The following is a 21,463-nucleotide window of genomic DNA, read 5'->3' on the forward strand; positions in this document are numbered from 1 at the left end:
GGTCCATTGATGCCTAAGAGCGATCAGGTCAAATCCCTCGCTTTGCTCAATTGTATTTTTTTGACACTGAGAATGAGTTGCAAAACAGGATGAGTCATGTTTCAAAACTCAAACCAGATGTTTTGGAAAGCTTGCAATCGATGATGCATCGAGTAAATCCGTATGTTCAAGCTTTTAGGGGGTTTTCTACAATGGTCCAAACTTCCAATATTCCGGAGATTAGGATGGTCATTACTGAGAAGCGTACAAATGGCTGGCAATATGTTGCTCCAACAAGTGTGGAAGTTGCTGCAATCATGCCTGGTCAGGGTGAAGAGAGCAACATTGGCCATCGTGATATTGTGTTGAATCTTTTGGGTGGAGGTCTAAAAAGAATCTCAAATTTCCATAGGTCATACATGCCTCTATTATATGTGTTTCTATTTCCAAATGGTGAAGAAGGTTGGAATCCTTACATACCCCAAGTGAACAGGGCGGAAGTAAGCAGAGAGCGAGTAAATGGAACTGCAAAGTATATTTCTACGATGGATTTCTACAAGTATAGATTTCAAATTAGAGATGACACAAGACAATGTCTTTTATGTGGTGGTAGGCTACTGCAACAATATATTGTTGATGCATATAGCTGTATGGAGAGGTTGAGGCTTTTGTGGGTTCATAATCATCAAAGTGAACTTCGCAGTGAGGTGTATCAAGGCTTGACAGATATGGTTGGAGCAAGAGATGGAGCAAGGGATGATAGAGATTTGTTATTGGGTGCTAATGTTGGAAGAAGGGTTGTATTGCCTTCTTCATATGTTGGTGGCCCTCGCTATATGCACCAGCTGTACCAGGATGCCATGGCAATTGTACGCAAGAGAGGAAAACCTGATCTATTCATTACATTCACATGCAATCCTGGATGGAAGGAGATACAAGATGCATTACTGCTTGGACAGACATCCAATGATCGTCCTGATCGTACTGTCCGTGTTTTCTACCATAAGTTCAAGGATTTGATGGGCTTGTTGATTAAGAGAGCTATTTTTGGCAAGGTCATTGGACACATTTCTGTGATTGAGTTCCAAAAGAGAGGCCTTCCTCATGCTCACATTCTATTGATACTTGCATCTAAGCATAAGCCAACAGAGACATTGCATTATGATAAGATTGTGTGTGCGGAGCTTCCTGATAAAGTAATGTTTCCACAGTTGTATGATGTTATCAGTCGGTGTAGTGTGCATGGCCCGTGTGGAAACTTGAATAATAATGCTCCATGTATGAAAGATGGAAAGTGCAGGTTTAAATATCCTCGAAGGTTCAGTGCGTCGACTACTGTGGCTAGGGATGGATACCCAACGTACATGAGGAGGGATGATGAAAATTACACTATTCGTAATAAAGCGCAAATGAGTAATAAATGGATTGTTCCATACAATCCATTTTTGTCAATAAGGTACAATGCACATATCAATGTGGAGGTTTTCTCCACTATATCCGCTGTGAAATATCTCTACAAGTATGTGTATAAGGGACATGACAAGGCCACTGTTGTTCTACAAGATAGTGAAGGGCTTCTAAATGAAGTTACAAATTATCTTAATGATCGATATGTATCAGCATCTGAGGCTATCTGGCGTATACTTGGGTTTCATATGCATCAACAGAAACCTGATATACAACGGCTCCAAGTTCACTTGCCTCATCAAAATCAAGTCATCTTCAGCGACAGAGCGACTGTACAGAGTGTGGTGGAGGGAGAGGTCAGCAAAAAGATAACGCTCACTGAGTGGTTTGTTGCAAATCAACAATATCGAGAGGCCAACAATTTGTTGTACATAGAATTCCCAACAAAGTGGGTTTGGAAGCCAGCAAGTAGAACATGGACTCAAAGATAGATTGGTGACATGATTGGAAGAATGTACCACATTGTTCCCAATGCTGGAGATTTGTACTATTTGCGTATGTTACTCAACATGTGCAAAGGATGTAAATCTTTTGAGGATATTAGAACCTTCAATGGACAAGTATATGACACATTTAAAGAAACATGTAATGCACGAGGATTACTGCAAGTTGATGATAAATGGTTTCTTTGTTTGGAAGAAGCTTCTTTTCAACAAACAGGGCAACAATTGCGCCTACTGTTTGTAGTCATTTTGGTTTTTTGTGATCCAATACATCCTGGTGCATTGTGGAATCGCTTCTATAAGGAGCTTTCTGAGGACCATGTATATCATATGAGGGTTCGCACAAATGATGCGAATATCTGTGAACACATGGCTCAAAACCAAGCTTTATCAAACTTAGAGACAATGCTTCAACACTATGGAAAGAGGCTCTCGGATTATTCTGGAATACCCCAGGTGGATCACACACTGTAAATTATGAGTGAGCATGGAGTGCTTGTTGAAGAGTTCAAGTATAATAGAGAGGAATAAAGAGTATTGTCTGCTCGAATGGAATCATCTTTCAATGTTGGGAAAAGGGAAGCTTACAATCGGGTTTTTCAAGCAGCTGGCATGAGCAGAGGGACTGTTTTTTTCTTGGATGGGCTAGGTGGAACGGGAAAGACTTATCTCTACAATGCATTGCTCTCTCGGATACGTGGAGAGTCCAAAGTTGCTTTGGCATGTGCATCCTCCGGGATTGTACTAGCACAACTTCTCGACAACGGAAGGACTGCACACTCTAGATTCAAGATCCCTATTGATATAACTTCTGAGTCCACATGTAACATTAAAGTAAACAGGCAGCTTGCTGAGCTGTTGCAAATGAGTTCACTGATCATATGGGATGAAGCCCCCATGGCTCATAGACACGCTTTTGAGGCTCTTGATAAGACACTAAGAGATGTCATGAAAAATGACATGTTGTTTGGTGGAAAGGTTCTCCTCCTTGGTGGTGATTCCAGACAGATATTACCTGTTGTGCGTAAAGGGGGAAGAGAAGAAATTGTTAATGCGTCTTTGTGCCACTCATACATTTGGCAACATACAGAAATTATGCACTAACACAGAATATGCGAGTGGTCAATTGTTTTAGTAATGTTATTGAAAGAGAGTTTGTGCAGTGGAAACTTGATATTGGTAATGGCCATGTTTGTGATGGGGGCTTACTTGATAATGTGGCTTTGCCGGCGTGCATGAGGCTACCACAAAATAATTTGCAAGCATTGGTTGCTTACATATATAGAGACCTTGAAACACAGACTTGCCATGCAACCTTTTTCAAGGATAGAGCAATTTTGGCTCCACGGAACAAGGAGGTGGATGCTATAAAAAATTTGGGCTTGTAGCAATTTCCTAGTACTTATAAGGAATATGTCAGTGCAGACTTAGTGTGTGAATCAAATTGTGATAGAATTTTATTCACAAGTGATTTTGTAAATAGTTTAGATCTTGGGGGAGGTTTTCCACTGCATGTTTTACAATTGAAACAGAATGCTCCAGTTATGTTGCTTCGCAATTTGGATCGAAGAAGTGGTCTTTGTAATGGGACACGCTTGATTTGTAAGCAATTCCATAGCAAAGTGATTGAAGCACAAATCATTACAGGGTCACATGCAGGAAATGCAGTGTTCATTCCAAGGATTGATTTTCTCATGGGATCTAGAGAAGGACTCCCTTTTGATTTGAGACGCCGCCAATTTCCCCTACGTTGTGCTTTTGGGATAACAATCAACAAGGCGCAAGGCCAAACATTGGGAGTTCTTGGATTGTATCTACCAACACCTGTTTTCACCCATGGTCAACTGTACGTGGCAATGTCTCGCGTAAGATCCTCTTCTGCCATCAAGCTTGTGGTTGGTGATAGTCACTTAACAAGCGTTAGTAGACATGGAGATCAAAGAACATACACTTCTAATATTGTCTACAAAGAGGTGTTGCAATTGACCTGCCCCCTGCCACCCCCTTGCCATGGGGTTTAACGTGGTTGGATATGTTTCATCCAATAAAAAAGCACGGTGACTCTCGCAACTATTTCTTTGTCATGTATAAGCTTAGCCTCAAGCAAGGTGTATTCGTTGAAACAAGATTTATTAGTGCTAAGAGATTTATGATTCATGTGCTTTTTGATGAATTTCTAATCCTTTATGTATATGTATATGTATGAATGAAGATGGATCCTAACGCCTCTGTGACTTACACACTAGGGAGACGACCTCGACACGTCCGAGGTAAAATATTGTATATGTGTGTTTGTGACATTTCGATACTTTAAAGAATTTAAATCTCACAGTCAAAGATTATGTATTAGATCCACCATTATGGAGGGGTCCAATCACAGCCATGCAGGTGATTCATCTACTCGAGGACTTGGATGTAGCAAGGTAACAATGTTGATGTTGATATAGTAAAGTAATAGCTTTTGTGTATCAAAATATCTATCTATATTAATAGCTTTTTGTTTGGCTATAGATCACAATATTACCCAGAATTCTTGATGGTGGGTATATATCATGCTTCATATGATCTGAGCTTGCTGTGCTACATTCAAGTTGCTATTCAGAGAGGATTCAGAACACGTGTCACCATTGCACAGTTAGGAAGAACCCGTCCAATTAATGCTATGTTTGCTCAAAATCATAGTCTCGGTGCTTGGTTCCTATGTGTTTTTGTGTTAGGATCTCTTTCTCCATTGATTGGTAGATGTGTTTTACATCGTGGGCCATGGGTGGTTCGATACCGCAGCAGGGCATGTCGTAGGCTACGCTTTTGAGCGTATAAATCTTAAGTCTCTACACATGTTATATTTTTTGGCATGGGAAATATCACTTACTCTATATATGTCGGTGAAAAATTAGTTTGAAAATATGTTGTGATGACTTTTGCAAAGATTCAAATGTTGTCCATCTTATAAATTTCAAACACATACAGAGAGAGAGAGAGAGAGAGAGAGAGAGAGACAGAGAGAGAGAGAGAGAGAGAGAGAGAGAGAGAGAGAATCCAGCCAGTATGTAGACAAAGGAAAATGGTCGAAAAACACCAAGGTTTAGTGTAATCCCACCTACAAATTTTGGGATTTACCTCTACATTTTAAATTTCAAGGAGGACTGATGAAAGAGTGCGCTATAGCCCTGATGACTGAGAGAGAGAGAGACAGTGAGTGAATGTTCATTTGTTTTTATGAAATTTGCCAAGAGCAAAGAGCTTGAGGGTAATAGAGGCCATGCCGTCGCCGAAGGCGGCACCGTTTTACTAGTGCTCATAAGAAAGCGAGCTTTTCTCACTATGCTCATACCATTCTTAAAAAGTAGAGACTCAACTATTTTTCAAATGGTTTTTGAGTCCCTTTGTGTACTCTTGTCTTTTGAGAGAGGCTAGTAAAGGTTGTGAGGAAAGACAAAGGATATGGTGTTTCCTCTATGCTAGGGTGACACAATAAAGTCTATCAAGTTGATTTCAACTCTTCCATGTACCATTTTTGGCCTCCATAAGGCTTTAATAAAGCATGGAACTCTTGCGAGGAGTTGTGAACCATTGGATAAATCTTGTAGATCAGTGCCACATGGCAATTGAATGATGACAAATGATTTTCCTTTCTAGTACTTAAATTAACAAGGACATTAACTAGGCATTGTCTTATGTAGGCCATTATGATATACAAGCTATACTTGACACAAACAGATTGCCTAATTGTACATAAAATCCTCAACCAAAAAATGAGCATGGCATTGAGGGAATAAATGGCTTTAAGCATTTATTAAATCATGAAAATGCATATGCAAGTCGTATATTGAAGGGGATGATGACAATAGCATGGATGAGCAAAATCTATACTATGTATAATGGGGGGAGGGATTCCAGCCGCCCCCCCCCCCCCCCCCCCCCCCCCTCGAAAACGCATCAAAACATCCTTCATCCGGTGGGTGTGGCTTGCACTCCGGGCGCACAACGATCAGAGAGAGAGAGGCAACTTGTCCGAAATTCGAGAGAGAGGCTGGCGGAGCCGGTTGGCACACTAGTTATCATTTAACCTCTAAGGCTTTCAAGGTTTCATGCTTTCAAAGGTATCCCAAAATCTTTTCCTTGGTAAATGAGCATTCATTTCATATTTCAAAACTCAAGACATGTCCATCATTAAATTTACGCACTCTTCATTTAAATGAGTGTCCACTATCTTATTTCAACCAATCATCATTTTTTACCTATCAAAAAAATGTCTATCAGAAAATGCTTGAAAATACAACTGAACCTTTTTTCTATTTTAGTCAGCAAAAAGAGAAGGAATCACTATAGCCTTTTCCCTTTGGGTGGGCCAAAAAGAGGGGGAAGAAGAAAAAAGGAGAGCAAGGATTTTCAAAAAGGGGAAGTTTTTTTTTTCTTTGGACTTAACACTAGGTTGGTAATGGGACACTTTTATGTCCTGGGACATTTTTATGTCCTGTTAAGTGACCATTTTCCTTGAATTATTTCAAGAGTTTCAAAATGGATTTTGAGGTGCTATCTGTCTAGAAAGTTGTCTCATGAGCTGAAAAAAACTCGACATTTTTTTGGAATATCAATTCCATCTCTAACCTTGTCCTTGCACAATATTTCACAACCTAAACTGTGTGAAAAAACGGGTCCTGTTTTTGGCTTTTTTCAACTTTTTGCAACTATACAACTCTAGAATTCATGTTTGTGAGGTCTATAATGCTAGAGAACTATCTTTAGTAGTCCTCAACATGTCCTGATGCTTCTAGGGAGAAATAAATGTTAAAGTCGTAAGTTATGACCAAATTACAACAATTGTTAAATCCTGTTTTTTAGCCAATTTTAGCTCTTCTATGATCTTTTTGGTGGCTTTCATGATATCCAAATGCAGTTTTGATTTTCTATGTCGCATATTGTAACATAAAGCTAATATTCCTTCAGTTTTGGGGCACCTAATACCCTATTTTTCATAGTAGACGACGATGGTTGATTTTTTCAATTATAGAAGAAAAGGAAACATTCTAGTATATAAAGTATAGCTTTTTCAATATTGTTAGTTTCTTGTGACAACTACATGCATTTTGTAGGTAGTAACCATATCTAGTCATAAGGGTCAAATTTGCCTAGATATTGAATATTTGCTATGGGATTCTACAACTCATAATGTTGAACCCAATTTTTTCATGTTAGCTGTATTTAGCACTTCATCTTTGTCCACAAGATTCCCCTTGGTAAGAGATGTAGTATTATTTTGACATGCTCCATGGCTCCTTATGAAATTAAAGGACAATAAGGAACTAAGAAAACATGCATATATTATTTGTATTGATCGTGGCTATAGAAACTTTGATGATAGGTTTGCAGAATGGTAAAAATTCAACTTTTTTGTACCTATTTCTTTTGGCAAAACAAAAAATAGTGAGTGAGAAGCAATCATATGTTCTGATCACCATCCCATTGAAGTTAACTAGGGAATTTATCTATGGTCCTATAAAAATCCCTAATCTTATTTTTATGCAACAAAACGTAGGAAATGACTGTTTTGATGAAAATGTACTGGTCCATCAACTTTGGAGGCTTGGTGTGACCAAAAGATGAGAAATTTTACAAGTTTCTTATTTTTTACATGTGTAGTAGGCCTTGAACTATAACATCATGAAAGGATTTTACAAAGTGAGTGAATCTACTATGGTTTTGGAGGTTTTTTTCAAAACCCTGAAAGGACACTTTTATGTCCCGTTAGGTTACCAACCTAGTGTTAAAGAGAAAGGGGCATGTGCAAGCAGTGAGATCAAAGACGCACGAGGAAAGTCTCGAACGTTGCACAAGTGATAGAGCACCGCATGGCTTGGAAAAGGAAAGTCTAAGAAGAATCTCCAAGGTGCTTACTCGCGGGGACGAATGGGGAAGGTCAAAAGAAGTTGAGAAACTATGGGAGCCTCATGCACATAGGGTTGTGCTGGGTAGTGAAAGGGTGTTTTTTTCTTCCTTGGGAATAGCCATGGTCATGGTGGTTTGAAGGTTGTAAGTGGCTTTTTTAAATCAAGAGCGGACCCATCATTTTCTCTTTCTTTTGCTTTTGTTTGTGTCATGCGGTGTCGATAGGGCGGCAGTGTGTGCCGCCCCCCCCCCCCCCCCCCCCCCCCCGAACCGGCAGCGCCTGTGTGTGCAGAGAGAGTGAGTAAGAGGGGTCGAGGTCAACCACAGTAGTGTGTGCATGTGGGTGGGTGGTCTTGTTAGCATTAGGTGTATTGGTTGGAGTGCAGATGAGGCTTTGCTAGTGAAAATTGTCTTTTTGAAAGTATTTTCGAGAGGACAAGGGTGTTGTGAATACCTTGAGCTATATAGGGACAGTTGTCTATGTGTCGGGTGTGTTCCCCATTCCCCCTCTCCATCTTGTGGTGCCACCACTGAGGATCACACTAATTGCTCCCAGTGAAGTGAAGAGAAGAAGTTTTTGTGTGTTGGTCGACATGGCATCTCGAAGCTATGGACCGATTTTTATAGGTGAAGAGAATCTTGATGAGTGGGTTGCAGACTTTGAGTTGTACATGTTGTCATTGCATATGCTGAAGGATGACAAAAAGATGCATAAATTTCCTTTGGTGATGCATGGGAAAGTGAAGATATGGTACGAAGATTTGGAAGGAGAGACGAGACATTCTTGGCCAGCTCTATGGGCATGTTTCCTACATGATTTCCCCAAAGAGGCATCCCAGTCGAGATGGATGCCAAACTAAAGGCGCTCAAATAGGATGTATGTGAAGAGTTCAGTTTGTTTTTGGATCATTTTGAAGTGTGTTGGGCAGATTTAGCGTGTGCCATGTAATTGGCCAATGGTGACTACTTCAAACTGGATAAATTCATGGCATGCCTACATCCTAAAGTGAGGGATGGATTTTGAGAGCCCAGAAAACTATAATTGTGCAGTGGCCGTCGCAAAGGGAAAAAGCAGAAAAATAAAAAAGAAGATTGAACAAGGCATGTCGCGCTATGCAGCGGTGGTGCCTATCCAACCTCCGGATTTGAGGGATTTTGTCCATGATGAGAACCATGCGAATCAGGGTACCCGCTGGCCAGTGTTACAATTGCGGTGAAGAAGGACACTATACGCCGGATTGCCCTCATCCGCTAAGAGAAAGAGACGGTATTTATCCGTTGTTTGGAAAGGACAGAGGCCAAGCACAACTCAATGGCTAGAGGGAGTAGGTAGTTGAGAATCAAGTGCAGTGAGCCCCTCCGAATGGTGGTGATGTCCCTAGGGTGAACATTATTGAAGTGGATAAGCAAGATGGTGAAGTTTTGGCCAACAAAAGAGCAAGGATGGAAAGGGAGACAGAAATCAAGTGGGAAACGAGGGTCCGTTGAGGTAAAGAGAAAGTGTACGAAGGAAAGGAGCAACTAGAGACTAGCAAGAAGAGGAGGCATCATAAAATCAAGCAAGTAGACTTTCAGTTAGGGCGTGACTATTCCAAATACGACCTGGTAAGCGATGTTCAAAATCAAAAGGCTAACATTACCTTTGGTCAGTTGTTGGCTTTGAATCCCAAGTTGCGAAGACAATGGTCTACAAGCATCAGCATGAGGCTACCAAAGGCTAAGGGAAATGTGCATGCAGTGCAAAACATGGCATTGAGAGTGGGTAGCCTGACGGGTGTCCTTCCTCTAGTGGATGCGGTCATTGAAAATAGGATGGAGTTACAAGCCTATATAGATGGTGGAGCACAGTTTGTGTCATGACGGAGGCTGCTATGAAGGAAACATGTATCAAAGCATTAGCTAAATCAAATGTACACATGAGAATGGCTAACCATACCAAAGCGAGGTGTTTGGGCATGGATCAAGATGTAAGAGTGAAGGTGATGGGCATCGAGTGCCTAATCAATTTCTTCGTGATGAAAGCAAGTGATGATGCTTATCTAATCATCTTGGGTATGCCATGGCTACTAGAAACAGGGACTAAGCAGGATTGGGAGAGCAAGGTGTTTACCGTGTATGACAAAGAGAGAGGGAGACAGGTAGTGCTTGATTTGAAGAACAAAGAGAGCCGTTTTCACCCTGTGGAGGCAAAAGATGAAGGTGCTACAACAAGCTATGAATACAAGACAAAGACAGTCTATGATGAGGGCTACATGGATACTGAGGAAGAGGAAAGATATGCTAAGGATAGATGCCGACTTATTTGGTGTCACTATTGAAGGCTCTCATGCAAAAGGAGAGGTGCAACCACACGTTCATGGAATAGGTGCGGAGGAGGTAATTGCTATGCTAATTGAAGATTTGACCAAGCAAGAGAGATAAGGCTATGTTGACCTGTGTGCCTCTTTTCCAAATTTTGCGACGAACTACGAGGATCTACGAGGAGCAAAGGGTGCAGAGCACAAGATAGTCCTTAAAGAAGGGTGAAAACGAAATGCACAAAGCTAAGGAGGTTAGGGGATATTTAAAATGAGGCTCTTTGGCAGGAGATTAACCAATCATTAGATGCAAGTATCATATACCCCGTGAAGGAGTCAGAGTGGGTTTCTTCGGTGGTTATCACTCCTAAAAATAGTTGGAAATGGCGGGTGTGTGTTGATTACAATCCATTGAATGTGGTAACCAAGAGAAACCACTACCCACTATTGTTCCAAGATGAAATTTGAAATCAAGGGGGAGGTCATGGAGATACTCTATTATGGATGCATTTTCAGGGTACTTTCAGATAGGGATTTCTCTTGAAGACCAAATAAAGACGATGTTTATCTCTCCATGGGGATGCTTTGCCTATCAAAGGATGCCATTTGGTTTGGTGAATGCCTATGCCACCTTCCAAGACTGGATGAATAGGGTGTTTGGTCCCTACTTGGGCAGGTTCATAAGGGTTTTTATGGATAAAATTTGATGTTATAAGGGAAAATCATTTGTCAAAGTTGCGACTATGTTTTCAAAGACTTGACAAAGAAGGAGGTCAGTTGAATCCTAAGAAGTGCAAGCTAGCACAACCTTGAGCACAATTACTAGGCCATGTGGTGTCACAAAATGGAGTTGAGGCAATCCGGAAAAGGTCAAGGCGCTAGTCTTGCTGGAGCCTCCCTCTAGTGCACAAGGTTTGGCCTCCTTTGAACATAAACTAAAGTACTTGCTGCATTCTTTTTGGATGTTGCTATAGTATGTGTATCCTCTCCAAAAGAGGGCTCTACAAGTGCATGGCCTTCAATGGGATGAATATGCTCATGAAGCTTTTGACAGGTAGAAAAAATTTTGTGTCAGCTGTCAACTGTGTGCCCTCCAAGCCAAGAGGATGATTTCTATGTGGCAATGATGGTAGGTATCGTGGCTATTGGGGTGGTATTATTGCAAAAGGTAGGAAGGGAGCTATAAGCCTATCTACTTTGAAAGAAGGGTGATAAGTCTTGGAGAGGTAGCTTACCTGAAGCGAAGCAGTGGGTCATGGCCTTAGTTTTGGCCTGTAGGAAGTTCAAGGTGTATCTCATTGTGTGTAAGTTTTATGTGCTGATGGCTAACAATCTATTACCTAAAGTGGTGTTACACTTAAAGCCAGGGAAGAAGATCATAAAGCCTGGGTGATAGAGTTGCAAGAATTTGAGTTCCAATTCAAGATTGACCGTACAAGTTGATCCCATTTGGTGGACATTTTGGTCAGCAAGGCCGTAGATCTGCCAATTTATCCAAGAGTGGTACGAGATGAGGCCAGAGAGGAGCCAGGAGACCTGGTGGGAGATTTTACCATGTGGTTTGATGGTGCATATAGGAGGGTGATATAGAAAGCTGGTGGAGGTGTGGTGATATACGATCCACACATCAAGGTAATATTCTCAAAAGCCTATGATTTGGAGGATGTCCATACCAACAATGAAGCAGAATATCTCGCCCTCCATCTAGCTTTGAAACAATGCGTCGAGTTTGGCATTTCTAGGTTAGTGGTCAAAGCTGATGTGTTATTGGTCATCAACAATTGTTAGGCCAATGGAGGGTAAAACGAGACTCCTTAAAGCATTGGTTCTTTGCCATCAAAAATATGTTGAAGTTCTTTAGGGAAATCCAATTCAAGCATGTGAAGAGAGAGCACAACCAAGAGGCAGACTAGCTAGCAAGCAGTAAGGTGCAAGTACATGTCACACGCATATATGTGCCCGACCACATACACAGGTAGGGATTCATTGAAGGAGGTGGAAGATTTTTTGAGTATAGGGCAGTGTCCTGAAGGTTTGTCTAAACTAAAGAGGAGGAGGATAGTCCAGAAAGCTCACAAATTTACATTAGTAGGTGAGGACCTAATGACCTACGATAGAGACAGGGTGTTGAGGAGAATGCTCTGTAAAGAAGAGATTAACTTGGTGTTGGAGCAATTTCATGAGGAGAGCAGACACTAGGGGAAAGGTCAAGTACTATTTCAAGTGTTGAGAGCGGGTTTTTGGTGGCATTCAATAGTGAAGAATGTGTACTCTTGGTGCAAGACGTGCCATGAATGCCAGATTATGGGAGAGAGGTGTTTGGTAGTCAAGTCACAGGGGGCCATTGTTGCTCAGAATGCTTTCAAGAAGTGGGATTTGGATGCCATCGGTCCACTCCCTAAGTCTGCAAAAGGTCAGAAGTATGGTGTGGTAGCCGTCAGCTACCTCACCGGGTGGGTCGAGGCCAAAGCTGTGAAGGAGGTAAATGCATAGGTTGTAGCCCACTTTGTTTGCGATAACATTTGTTTCCATTTTGGAGTTCCTTGGGTACTCATTTCTGATAGAGGCCAAGGATTCAGAAGCAAGCTTATGCAGACATTGGTGGAGAAACTAAAGATTCAGCATCGTTTTTCCTCGCCTTATCATCCCCAATGCAATGGTCTTGTAGAGATTTCCAATGGACAAATCATCAAATTGTTGAGAAAGTATATGTATAAGCAAGAGACAGAATGGAAGATCAATCTAGAGAAGTGCTTATGGGCCTACAGGACGTCCTACAAAGTGGAGACCAACTTTACTCCATTCTAGGTGGTATATGGCAAGGAAGCAGTGTTGCCAGTGCATGCACAATTCGGTGCTTTGAAAGGTATGTGGCGCATCAATTCCACTCCACAAGCCATCTTACAAGATAGGATTGTCGGCCTTGAGGCATTGCAGATAGATAGAGAAGCAGCATGAGCAGACTACTTTGTGAAGAAAGTGGAAAGACGAATGGCCAAAGTCAATAAGAGTTTGCTAGACAAGAAGATAGAAGAAGGAGACTTGGTAATGAAGTATGAGAGCTACTTGGACTTCACCTTCCAAAAGAAGTTCAAGAAGAAATGGACAGGTTCGTACAAGGTGAAAAAGGCCTTTTTGAATGGGACCTATTAGTTAGTGAGAGCCAATGGTAAGCTTCTCAGGCACAGGGTAAATGGTATACAGCTCAAGTTGTACTTTGCTAGGGAAGTGGTGCCCGGTGTGAGTATGAGTGTGGCCAGGGGGGTGGGCAGCCCACTTGAAGGGACTCAAGAGGAACACACATACAATTTTGTACATATTATACAGTGTGCTTGGGTGTCTGCAGAGTGTTGCAAGTTTCAAGTTCAATAAGGCTACCGGAAGGCTACTTTTGGTTGAACATGAATGTTCAACAGGGGGGGTGGGCAATGATGGTGCAGCCAAAGTCGATCTGTGTAGGAAAGTGCTCTATGCCAAGCTATGGGTACTAGCAGGTGCAGGACAAAGGGCCAAGGCCAATGTGGAGGACTTGGGTAGGAAAATGATAGAGGAAGTGTATGTCTAATGCGGGTTTTTTTGTCAAAAAGGCTCCAAAAATGGTCCAGTTGGGGTGACAGTTAAAGTTGCCCGAGGTTCTGAGTTGGTGCTCTAGAATATGGCCTTCAAGATATTGTGCAAGTTGTTCTAGATGGTTTCGGGGATAATGGGTTCGCGAGGTGAGCTGGGTCAGCACCGGGCTACTCGCTGTGGGAAATAAGAGAGACAAGATGCACAACACAATGCAAAATACACCGACAACACCGTAAATGCTTATAGTTGACAACTTGAATGCTTTTTGTTGCTAATAATTAGCCAAAGTGGAATTTGTTACAAATGTCTGTCCTTAACGAAAGTGACAGAGTTAAGAGAGTTTAATGCTCTCAAATTAGACCAAGACTGCAATTTTTCCACTTATTCCTGTCATTAGAGCCTTTTGAAGCTAATTAGGAAGGAAGTATCTAGAAAAAATTCCTTGCCTAGTGCCCTTGTATTCCCCAAACACGATAGAGAGAGGTTATCCTCTCTCCTTCTTCCCTTACTGCTCCCGTGCTTGCTTCCAAATTACAATTCCTGCCGTTAGCGGCACTACAAGACCAAATCTCGAGCTTATGGAGCTTAATCCTCACAAATTTGACCAAGAGTATGATCTCTCGCTTATGCCTGCAATTAGAGCTTTAAACCGGCTATAAGGATGTTTGTTGCCATTGACCTTGCCATCGACTCTCCTAATCTCCTTCCCTTGCCAGACTTTTTATCCCGCTTCAATCTCCTTCGATCCTCCTTGCCGAGTCAAGAGAGAGAAAGAGATTGGCCCGGTCCTCTTTTGGGGTGCCCTTATTAACCTTCTTATGATCGTTGAGGTTGAAAGAGAGAGAGAGACCACCTTATCTCTTGCCTTCATTAAGAGAGAGAGAGAGAGAGAGAGAGAGAGAGAGCTCCTCTTCCCCAATATTGCTTTGCCTTTCTTCTTCTCCTTCCCTTCCTTGCCAAGCTCCGACTCCCCGCTCCTCTTTCTCCACTTATCCTTGTCGAGATTCCCCTTCGCCAAGCCTTCCTCATCTCGCCTTCCTCATCTCGCCTTGCCGAGATCCGCCTTTCCCAAGACTTCCTTGTCTCACCTTGTCGAGCTACCTTGTCAAGCTGCACCTTTGCCAAGACTTCCTCATCTTGCCTTGCTGAGCTCCGCCTTTGCCAAGCCTTCCTCGTCTCCTTTTTCCTTCACTCCTTTCCTTATCTCCCCTTCATTACCTTATCTCCCACTTTCTAAAACCTCCCTCTTTCCCCTAAGCAATGAAAGTGCCGTCGTTGCTAGGTGGGAAGGCCTTTTTGCTGACGTGGTAGTGTCGAATGCCGGGTGCACAAAAACCACTGGCATAAATGCCGAACTGGGGTTCCATGGCATGCCGAGCAAGTTCCTCTTCTTGGGTGCCGACATCTGAGGTCTGTAGCGGTCGCTACATCTCCTACTCTCCCTCTGTGCACTCTGCCCATCACCTACACATCATGCCCTCACTTTTCTTTCCCTTTTCACATTCATTAACCCCTCCTCCCCCCCCCCCCCCTACTATTACATTGGATGGCCATTGCCTCTTGGGCGGGCGGCCATGCCCTCAATGGTTCTTGGTGGCTAGTTAACCACACAAACGGCACCATAGTTGGTATAACACTCTTTTAGATGAAATGGGAAAATTTGGGACTGATTTCAATGCCTATGGATTCCTATTTCTCATTTGATTTGGGAAAATTTCATTTATTTTGGGACTTTTCTTGAGGACTTGTGTTACATTAGACAAAGAGATAGATTCTCAAGAAAATGATGGTGTTGAGAAACACCGTTTTTGTCCCATCCAAACTTTTATTTTCATGTTGCTGTTAATCGTACTTTATAAAACATACATAGACACGAATAGCAAGAAAAACAATATATGAAAATGAAATGCTATTCAGTTTCTCTTATTAAGCTAGCTTGTGATTTCTCCACAACATTGGATGGGAGTTTAATTTCTTCTGTAAGTCTTTCACCCCTTGGAGTCCATGACCACACAATTGCGTCAATACACTCCCAATGCTTTGGGTCAGCAAGATTGTGTAAGGTCTCTAGTTTCGAATTTCACACAAGTTCTATTACGCATTTGAATTTTTAACCATCACTCATTATTTAAGATATTCGAGTTCAAATTATGAATCGTAGGCTGAGAAAACCTAGAATTTAAAATTTACGCTACAAAATTTTGACATGTTTAGCTATATGAATCACTAATTAACTTATTGTAAGACTTAGTTACTGATTGTAGAATTTTCTTTTACTACTGTAAAGTTAATATAGGACTGTAAAGTTTAACTTAAAAATGTAAAGTAAATTAGCATTAAGGAAATAAATAAAATAATTATAAAGACAAAAGAATACACAGGGGTGACAAATGAAGGCACATGGACTCACCTAGACTCACATAGGAGGGGAAAAAGTGGGGGACACTGTCACATGAAAAGGAGAGGCTAGTCTTGACTAATCATAATGAGGGGGGGCTATGTGGCCTTATCTTTTGATGATAATGACAAAGTGGTCAAGCTGATGGGTACCACAACGGTACCAAAAACACGGGTATGATATTTTTTTTTAAAAAAATTTGGACATTTTCTTTTCTGCTATAAATAGAGCATCCATGCTCACACTTTAGAACATAGAGATTGCCTCTATAGCACTCACGAAGTGCTGCCACTTCTCTTAGAGAGAAGGCGTCCACAAACCACTAAGAGAGAAAAAACTCTAGTGGACTAATAAGGTGCATATTAATTAAGCATTCAATTAACGTTAGGAATGATGTATGTGTGCTATCTCCTACTCTAATCTCTCTAATAGATTAGTAAGATTCAATTAGCTATGTGTGTGTGTGTACTATCTATTACTCTAATCTCTAATAGATTAGTAAGATTCAATTAGCTTAAAAAAGGATATGTGTGTACGTGCGTGCTATCTTTTACTCTAATCTCTCTAATAGATTAGTAAGATTCAATTAGCTTAAAGAAGGATATGTGTGTGTGTGTGCTATCTCTTACTGTAATCTCTCTAATAGATTAGTAAGATTCAATTAGTTTTAAGAAGGATATGTGTGTGTGTGTGTGCTATCTTTTACTCTAATCTCTCTAGTAGATTAGTAAGATTCAATTAGCTTTAAGAAGGATATGTGTGTGTGTGTGTGTGTGTGCTATCTTTTACTCTAATCTCTCTAATAGATTAGTAAGATTCAATTAGCTTTAAGAAGGATATATATGTGTGTGTGTACTATCTCTTACTGTAATCTCTCTAATAGATTAGTAAGATTCAATTAGTTTTAAGAAGGATATGTGTGTGTGTGTGCGCTATATTTTTGTAGTCAAGCTAAACAAAGTAAAAAAATCTTCTTCCAACCCTGAACCAATGTGGCTAGAAGAATTTTCGGATCTTTTCCCCGCTAAACTTTCTGAACTACCACCACCTAAGGAGGTAGACCATGAAATCAAAAATTTTCCAGGTAGTGAACTAGTCTCAAGAGCACCGTACAAGATTTCACTTCCAAAGGCTATAGAACTCAAGGAGCAGCTCAAGCAGTTGATTGAGCAAGGGTTTAGCCGACCTAGTACATCTCCATGGGGTGCACCTGTTCTCTTCCAAAAGAAAAAGGATGGCTCTCTTCGACTTTGCATAGATTATAGGGGCTTAAATCAGGCTACCATCAAGAGTAAATATCCAATTCCTCGTATTGATGAGATGCTGGACAAATTACATGGAGCCAAAATATTCACAAAGATCGATCTTCGATCTGTCTATCATCAAATTAGAATCCAGGAGGCTGATATCTCCAAAATAGCTTTCAACAATCGTTATGGTCATTACGAATTTACAGTGATAGCTTTCGGACTTACGAATGCTCCTACAACATTCAATCATCTGATGCACGATATCTTTAGAGAATTCTTGGATGATTTTGTCCTAGTATTCTTTGACGATATCTTAATTTATTTCAAATCAGAGGAAGAGCATGAAGGACATGTTAGGAAAGTGTTAGAGATTTTACACCGAAATAAGCTGTATGCAAAGAAAAGCAAATGTACCTTCTTTACCCCTAAGGTTTGTTACTTAGGGTTTATCATTTCACCTGAAGGAGTCTCTGTTGACCCTGACAAAGTCAAAGATATTGTGGAATGGCCTCAACCCACTTCACAAACCGAAGTTAGAGGGTTCTTAGGTATCACATGGTGGTACAGGATCTTTGTAAAGGACTATGCTCTTAAAGCTGCACCACTAACCGAATTGCTAAAGAAAGAAGCTACGATACTTTGGGAAGAAAAAAATGAATCTTGCTTCAAACAGCTTAAGAAGTATCTTGCTTCAGAACCTCTCTTAAAACTTCGAGACTTCACCCAAGAATTTGACGTGATCACAGATGCTAGTAACCTTGCATTAGGAGGAGTCCTTACTCAAGAAGGAAGGCCTATAGCTTATACTTCTCGAAAGCTTAGGATTCATGAAGTGAATTATGCTACACATGATTTAGAATTGCTAGCAGTTATTCATGCTCTCAAGCTATGGAGACATTATCTATTGGGATGCAAATTCCAGTTGGTAACAGATCACAAGAGCCTTAAGTGGATTTTTACCCAACCTAACCTTAACATGAGACAGAGGAGATGGATAGAGCTCATGCACGAATATGATTTTGATATTAAATTTAGACCAGGTAAGGATAATGTTGTGGCAGATGCCCTAAGCTGTAAAGCTTTTCTGGGGGCAATTTCCATGGCTAACAACCCTATTTTAGACAAGGTCTCGGATGTTGCTGTCAGAGATGCAGATTACCAGATGCTTGCTAATATCCTACGTGAAGAGAGGGTATCATCAAATCAGCATAAACCTCTACATTACTCCTTAGAAGATGGGAAAATTTACTATAGGAATCGACTATGCATACCTAAGGATTCTACCCTGAGGAATGCTATCCTATATGAAGCACATGATGGCCCAACTTCAGGACAGGTTATGCCAAAACCATCAATGCAATTCGCAGAAGTTACTATTGGCAAGGTATGAAGGGTGATATCCTTCGCTATGTCAAGCAGTGTTTGTCTTGTCAAAGAATTAAGGCAGAGAGACTAAAGATGCCAGGTAAATTACATCCTTTAGATATTCCCCAAATGAAATAGGAATGTATTTGCATGGACTTTATCACCGGGTTTCCTTCTGTCCAAGCTGGCTATGATTCAATCATGGTCATAGTCGACTTGCTTACTAAAGTGGCTCACTTAATCCCAGTCAAGACAACCTTTACAGATTCAGATATTTCTCGTCTGTTTGTGAAGGAGGTTTTCAGAATTCATGGTTTACTCAAGAGGATTGTCAACGATCGTGATGCCAAGTTTACTTCAAAGTTTTGGGTATCATTGTTTCAAGCTATTGGAACCTAGTTATGTTTTAGTACTGCTTATCATCCTCAAACTGATGGCCAAACTGAAAGATTTAATCAAGTAATTGAAGACATCCTCAGAGCCTACTGCAATAGAGAACCTCGCAAGTGGATTCAATACCTACCCTTGGTAGAGTATGCATACAATTCCTCTACTCATAGAAGTATTGGAATGACACCTTTTAATGCTCTTTATGGTCAAGAATGTTTATCACCTCTTAACTTTTCTGACCCCACTATAAGGGTAGAAGCCTCAAAGAAAATGCTTGAAGAAATGGAAGCTCAAACCAAAGCTATTCGAAGGGATATTCAAGCGGCTCAAGATCGACAAAAGAACTACGTTGACTTAAAAAGATCTGATTGGATTTTCAAATAAGGTGACAAAGTTTTCTTATGAGTAAAGCCCAAAAAGAGCAATCTGTCTCTCGGAAGGTATAAGAAGCTTAGCTACCGATATTGTGGACCTTACGAAATAATCAAGGTTGTAAGTGATCAAGCTTATAGACTAAAACTCCCTTCTCATCTCAAAGTGCATGATGTATTTCATGTAAGTCTGTTAAAACCTTATGTATATAATCCTAACCATGTCCTTGATGATGAGCAAATCATTTTACCTGCGCATATTGTTAACCCTCACGGCTCACGGATACCCTATGATCTATAAACGTTGTATTGTGTAGAGTCAGGTATCGGGCTTGTCGGACCAATAGGAACAGGGTAAGGGTGATCGCCGATGACAGGCGCACTCTAACGGGAATATTCAAGGAGTTAGTTGGCTAAGTATGGGCGCCCAAGTGTGAATGGGGTGAGCTCATATAAAAGCCACTAAACCTAATTTTTACTCATTCTCTCATTGTGCAATAGAAAGCCGCTCTTGCTCCATCTCCACCTTCTCCTTCACCATCTCCTTCTGTGTGTGTGTGTACGTGTGTGTGTGTGTGTGTGTGTGAGAGAGAGAGAGAGTGTGTGAGAGTGTGTGTGTGATCGAGCGTTGCAGCGGCACGACGGCGGCGAGGCAGTTGAGTGCGGCGTAGCGGCATCTCCCTCTTCTTCGCGGCGCGGGAATCCTTCATTTGCAACTACGCAGGAAGGTGAGTGACACACCATTCTTCCTTGTGAGCTTGTCTGTTGTATGACTGTGTGCTAGGAGCCTTTGTGGCTCGCACACGGCGCGTAGCAAGTCCCTAGCCGTGACATTTTTGACACCGTTGTCGGGGAGATGCTGCGCGTGAAGCTCCAATGGCGATCTGTAAATTGTATTGAAGCTATTTTTTATGTAGGAAAGGCGCGGCTTAAGTTTGATTATTGTTGTTATGCAAAAACAGTAGAGAAAGACACAATGTTGTTGACTGCATTCAAGTTTTCTGTGTTCTGTTAAGCTCTGTTTTGCTAGTTCTATTACGCTCAGATTTCAGCTTACACAGTTAGCATTTCTTGCGTTTCTGCGTTTTCTGCATTTTCTGGTTTGCACTGCACAGTTCTGTCAAGTTTCAATTTTCTGCATTTTCTGTGTTTTTTGGTTTGTGCACAGTTAGGCGCACAGTTAGTTAATTAAGTAGGTTAGTAATTAGGTGAACCACTGATTAGCAGGTCAGTAGGTAGGTGAGACAGTAAATAGTTAGGTGAGGTCAACGCGCACCAAAACGCGTACCAAATAATATCCAAAAAATAAAAAAATATTTTAAAAAAATCGAAAAATAAAAACGTGAGTGAGGGGGAGGTTATAAAAACGGACGGGTTGGTTTGTATAAAAGTGAGATCGGGATCGGGTCCCAATCCCAATTCCAATCCGAATCCCACGCCCAGGCCCAGGCTCTGTCTCTGTCTTATGATATAGGGTAGTCTCACTCCTATATATATAGGCTAGACTCACAAGGAGGGAGTGAGGAATGTGGGATAAGTCCTACACTCTCCTCTCCTTCATTGCACACTAGGACTTGCTATTTGGAGCCTAGTTCCCCAGCTAGGAAAAGACTGTTTCGGGCTTTTCTGGAGCAAAATAGAACCAAATGGTGGGCTGTAAAGCAAAGCGCGTCCCTCCTAGCGATACGCTCGTTTCGAGCTATCACACGGCCCATTCCACGACACGCTCTAAAAAATCTAGCAAAAAAAACAAACAAAAAACATGCAAAAAACTAGTCACAAGGCCTCCTAGAGCAGCTTTTTGACACCTTAGGGTATCAAAAGCACATGCACTTATCCTCTGGGCGGGTGCTAGAACACGAGCATATTGAGGGTGCCTCTGTTCATACGGACACCCATTACCCATCCACGATAGGCTCTAGACCCTCAGCGGGGACACAAGGTAGCACCACCCAAGACCCTAAAATAGCCGCTAGTGATTCCTCCTCCGACTCAGAAATCATGGAAGCATACCGTACCCAAAACACTGAGAGAGAAGGCCATG

General features: G+C 41.4%; 2 protein-coding genes across 2 annotated transcripts; both read left to right on the plus strand.

The window, feature by feature from the left end:
* Window positions 1-224: 224 nt before the first annotated feature.
* LOC147420391 (uncharacterized) lies at window positions 225-1,877 on the plus strand. Its single transcript, XM_086504519.1, has one exon. The coding sequence runs from the start codon at window positions 225-227 to the stop codon at window positions 1,875-1,877; it is 1,653 nt and encodes a 550-aa protein (XP_086360645.1).
* A 561-nt stretch (window positions 1,878-2,438) lies between these two features.
* On the plus strand, window positions 2,439-3,910 carry LOC147420392 (uncharacterized). The gene is made up of 3 exons (XM_086504520.1): window positions 2,439-2,936; window positions 3,053-3,273; window positions 3,373-3,910. The coding sequence occupies exons 1-3, from the start codon at window positions 2,439-2,441 to the stop codon at window positions 3,908-3,910; spliced, it is 1,257 nt and encodes a 418-aa protein (XP_086360646.1).
* The last annotated feature ends 17,553 nt before the right edge of the window (window positions 3,911-21,463 follow it).

The sequence above is a fragment of the Adiantum capillus-veneris genome, chromosome 28 (genome assembly GCF_014529385.1).
Source record: "Adiantum capillus-veneris isolate H3 chromosome 28, ASM1452938v2, whole genome shotgun sequence".
Lineage (NCBI taxonomy): Eukaryota > Viridiplantae > Streptophyta > Polypodiopsida > Polypodiales > Pteridaceae > Adiantum > Adiantum capillus-veneris.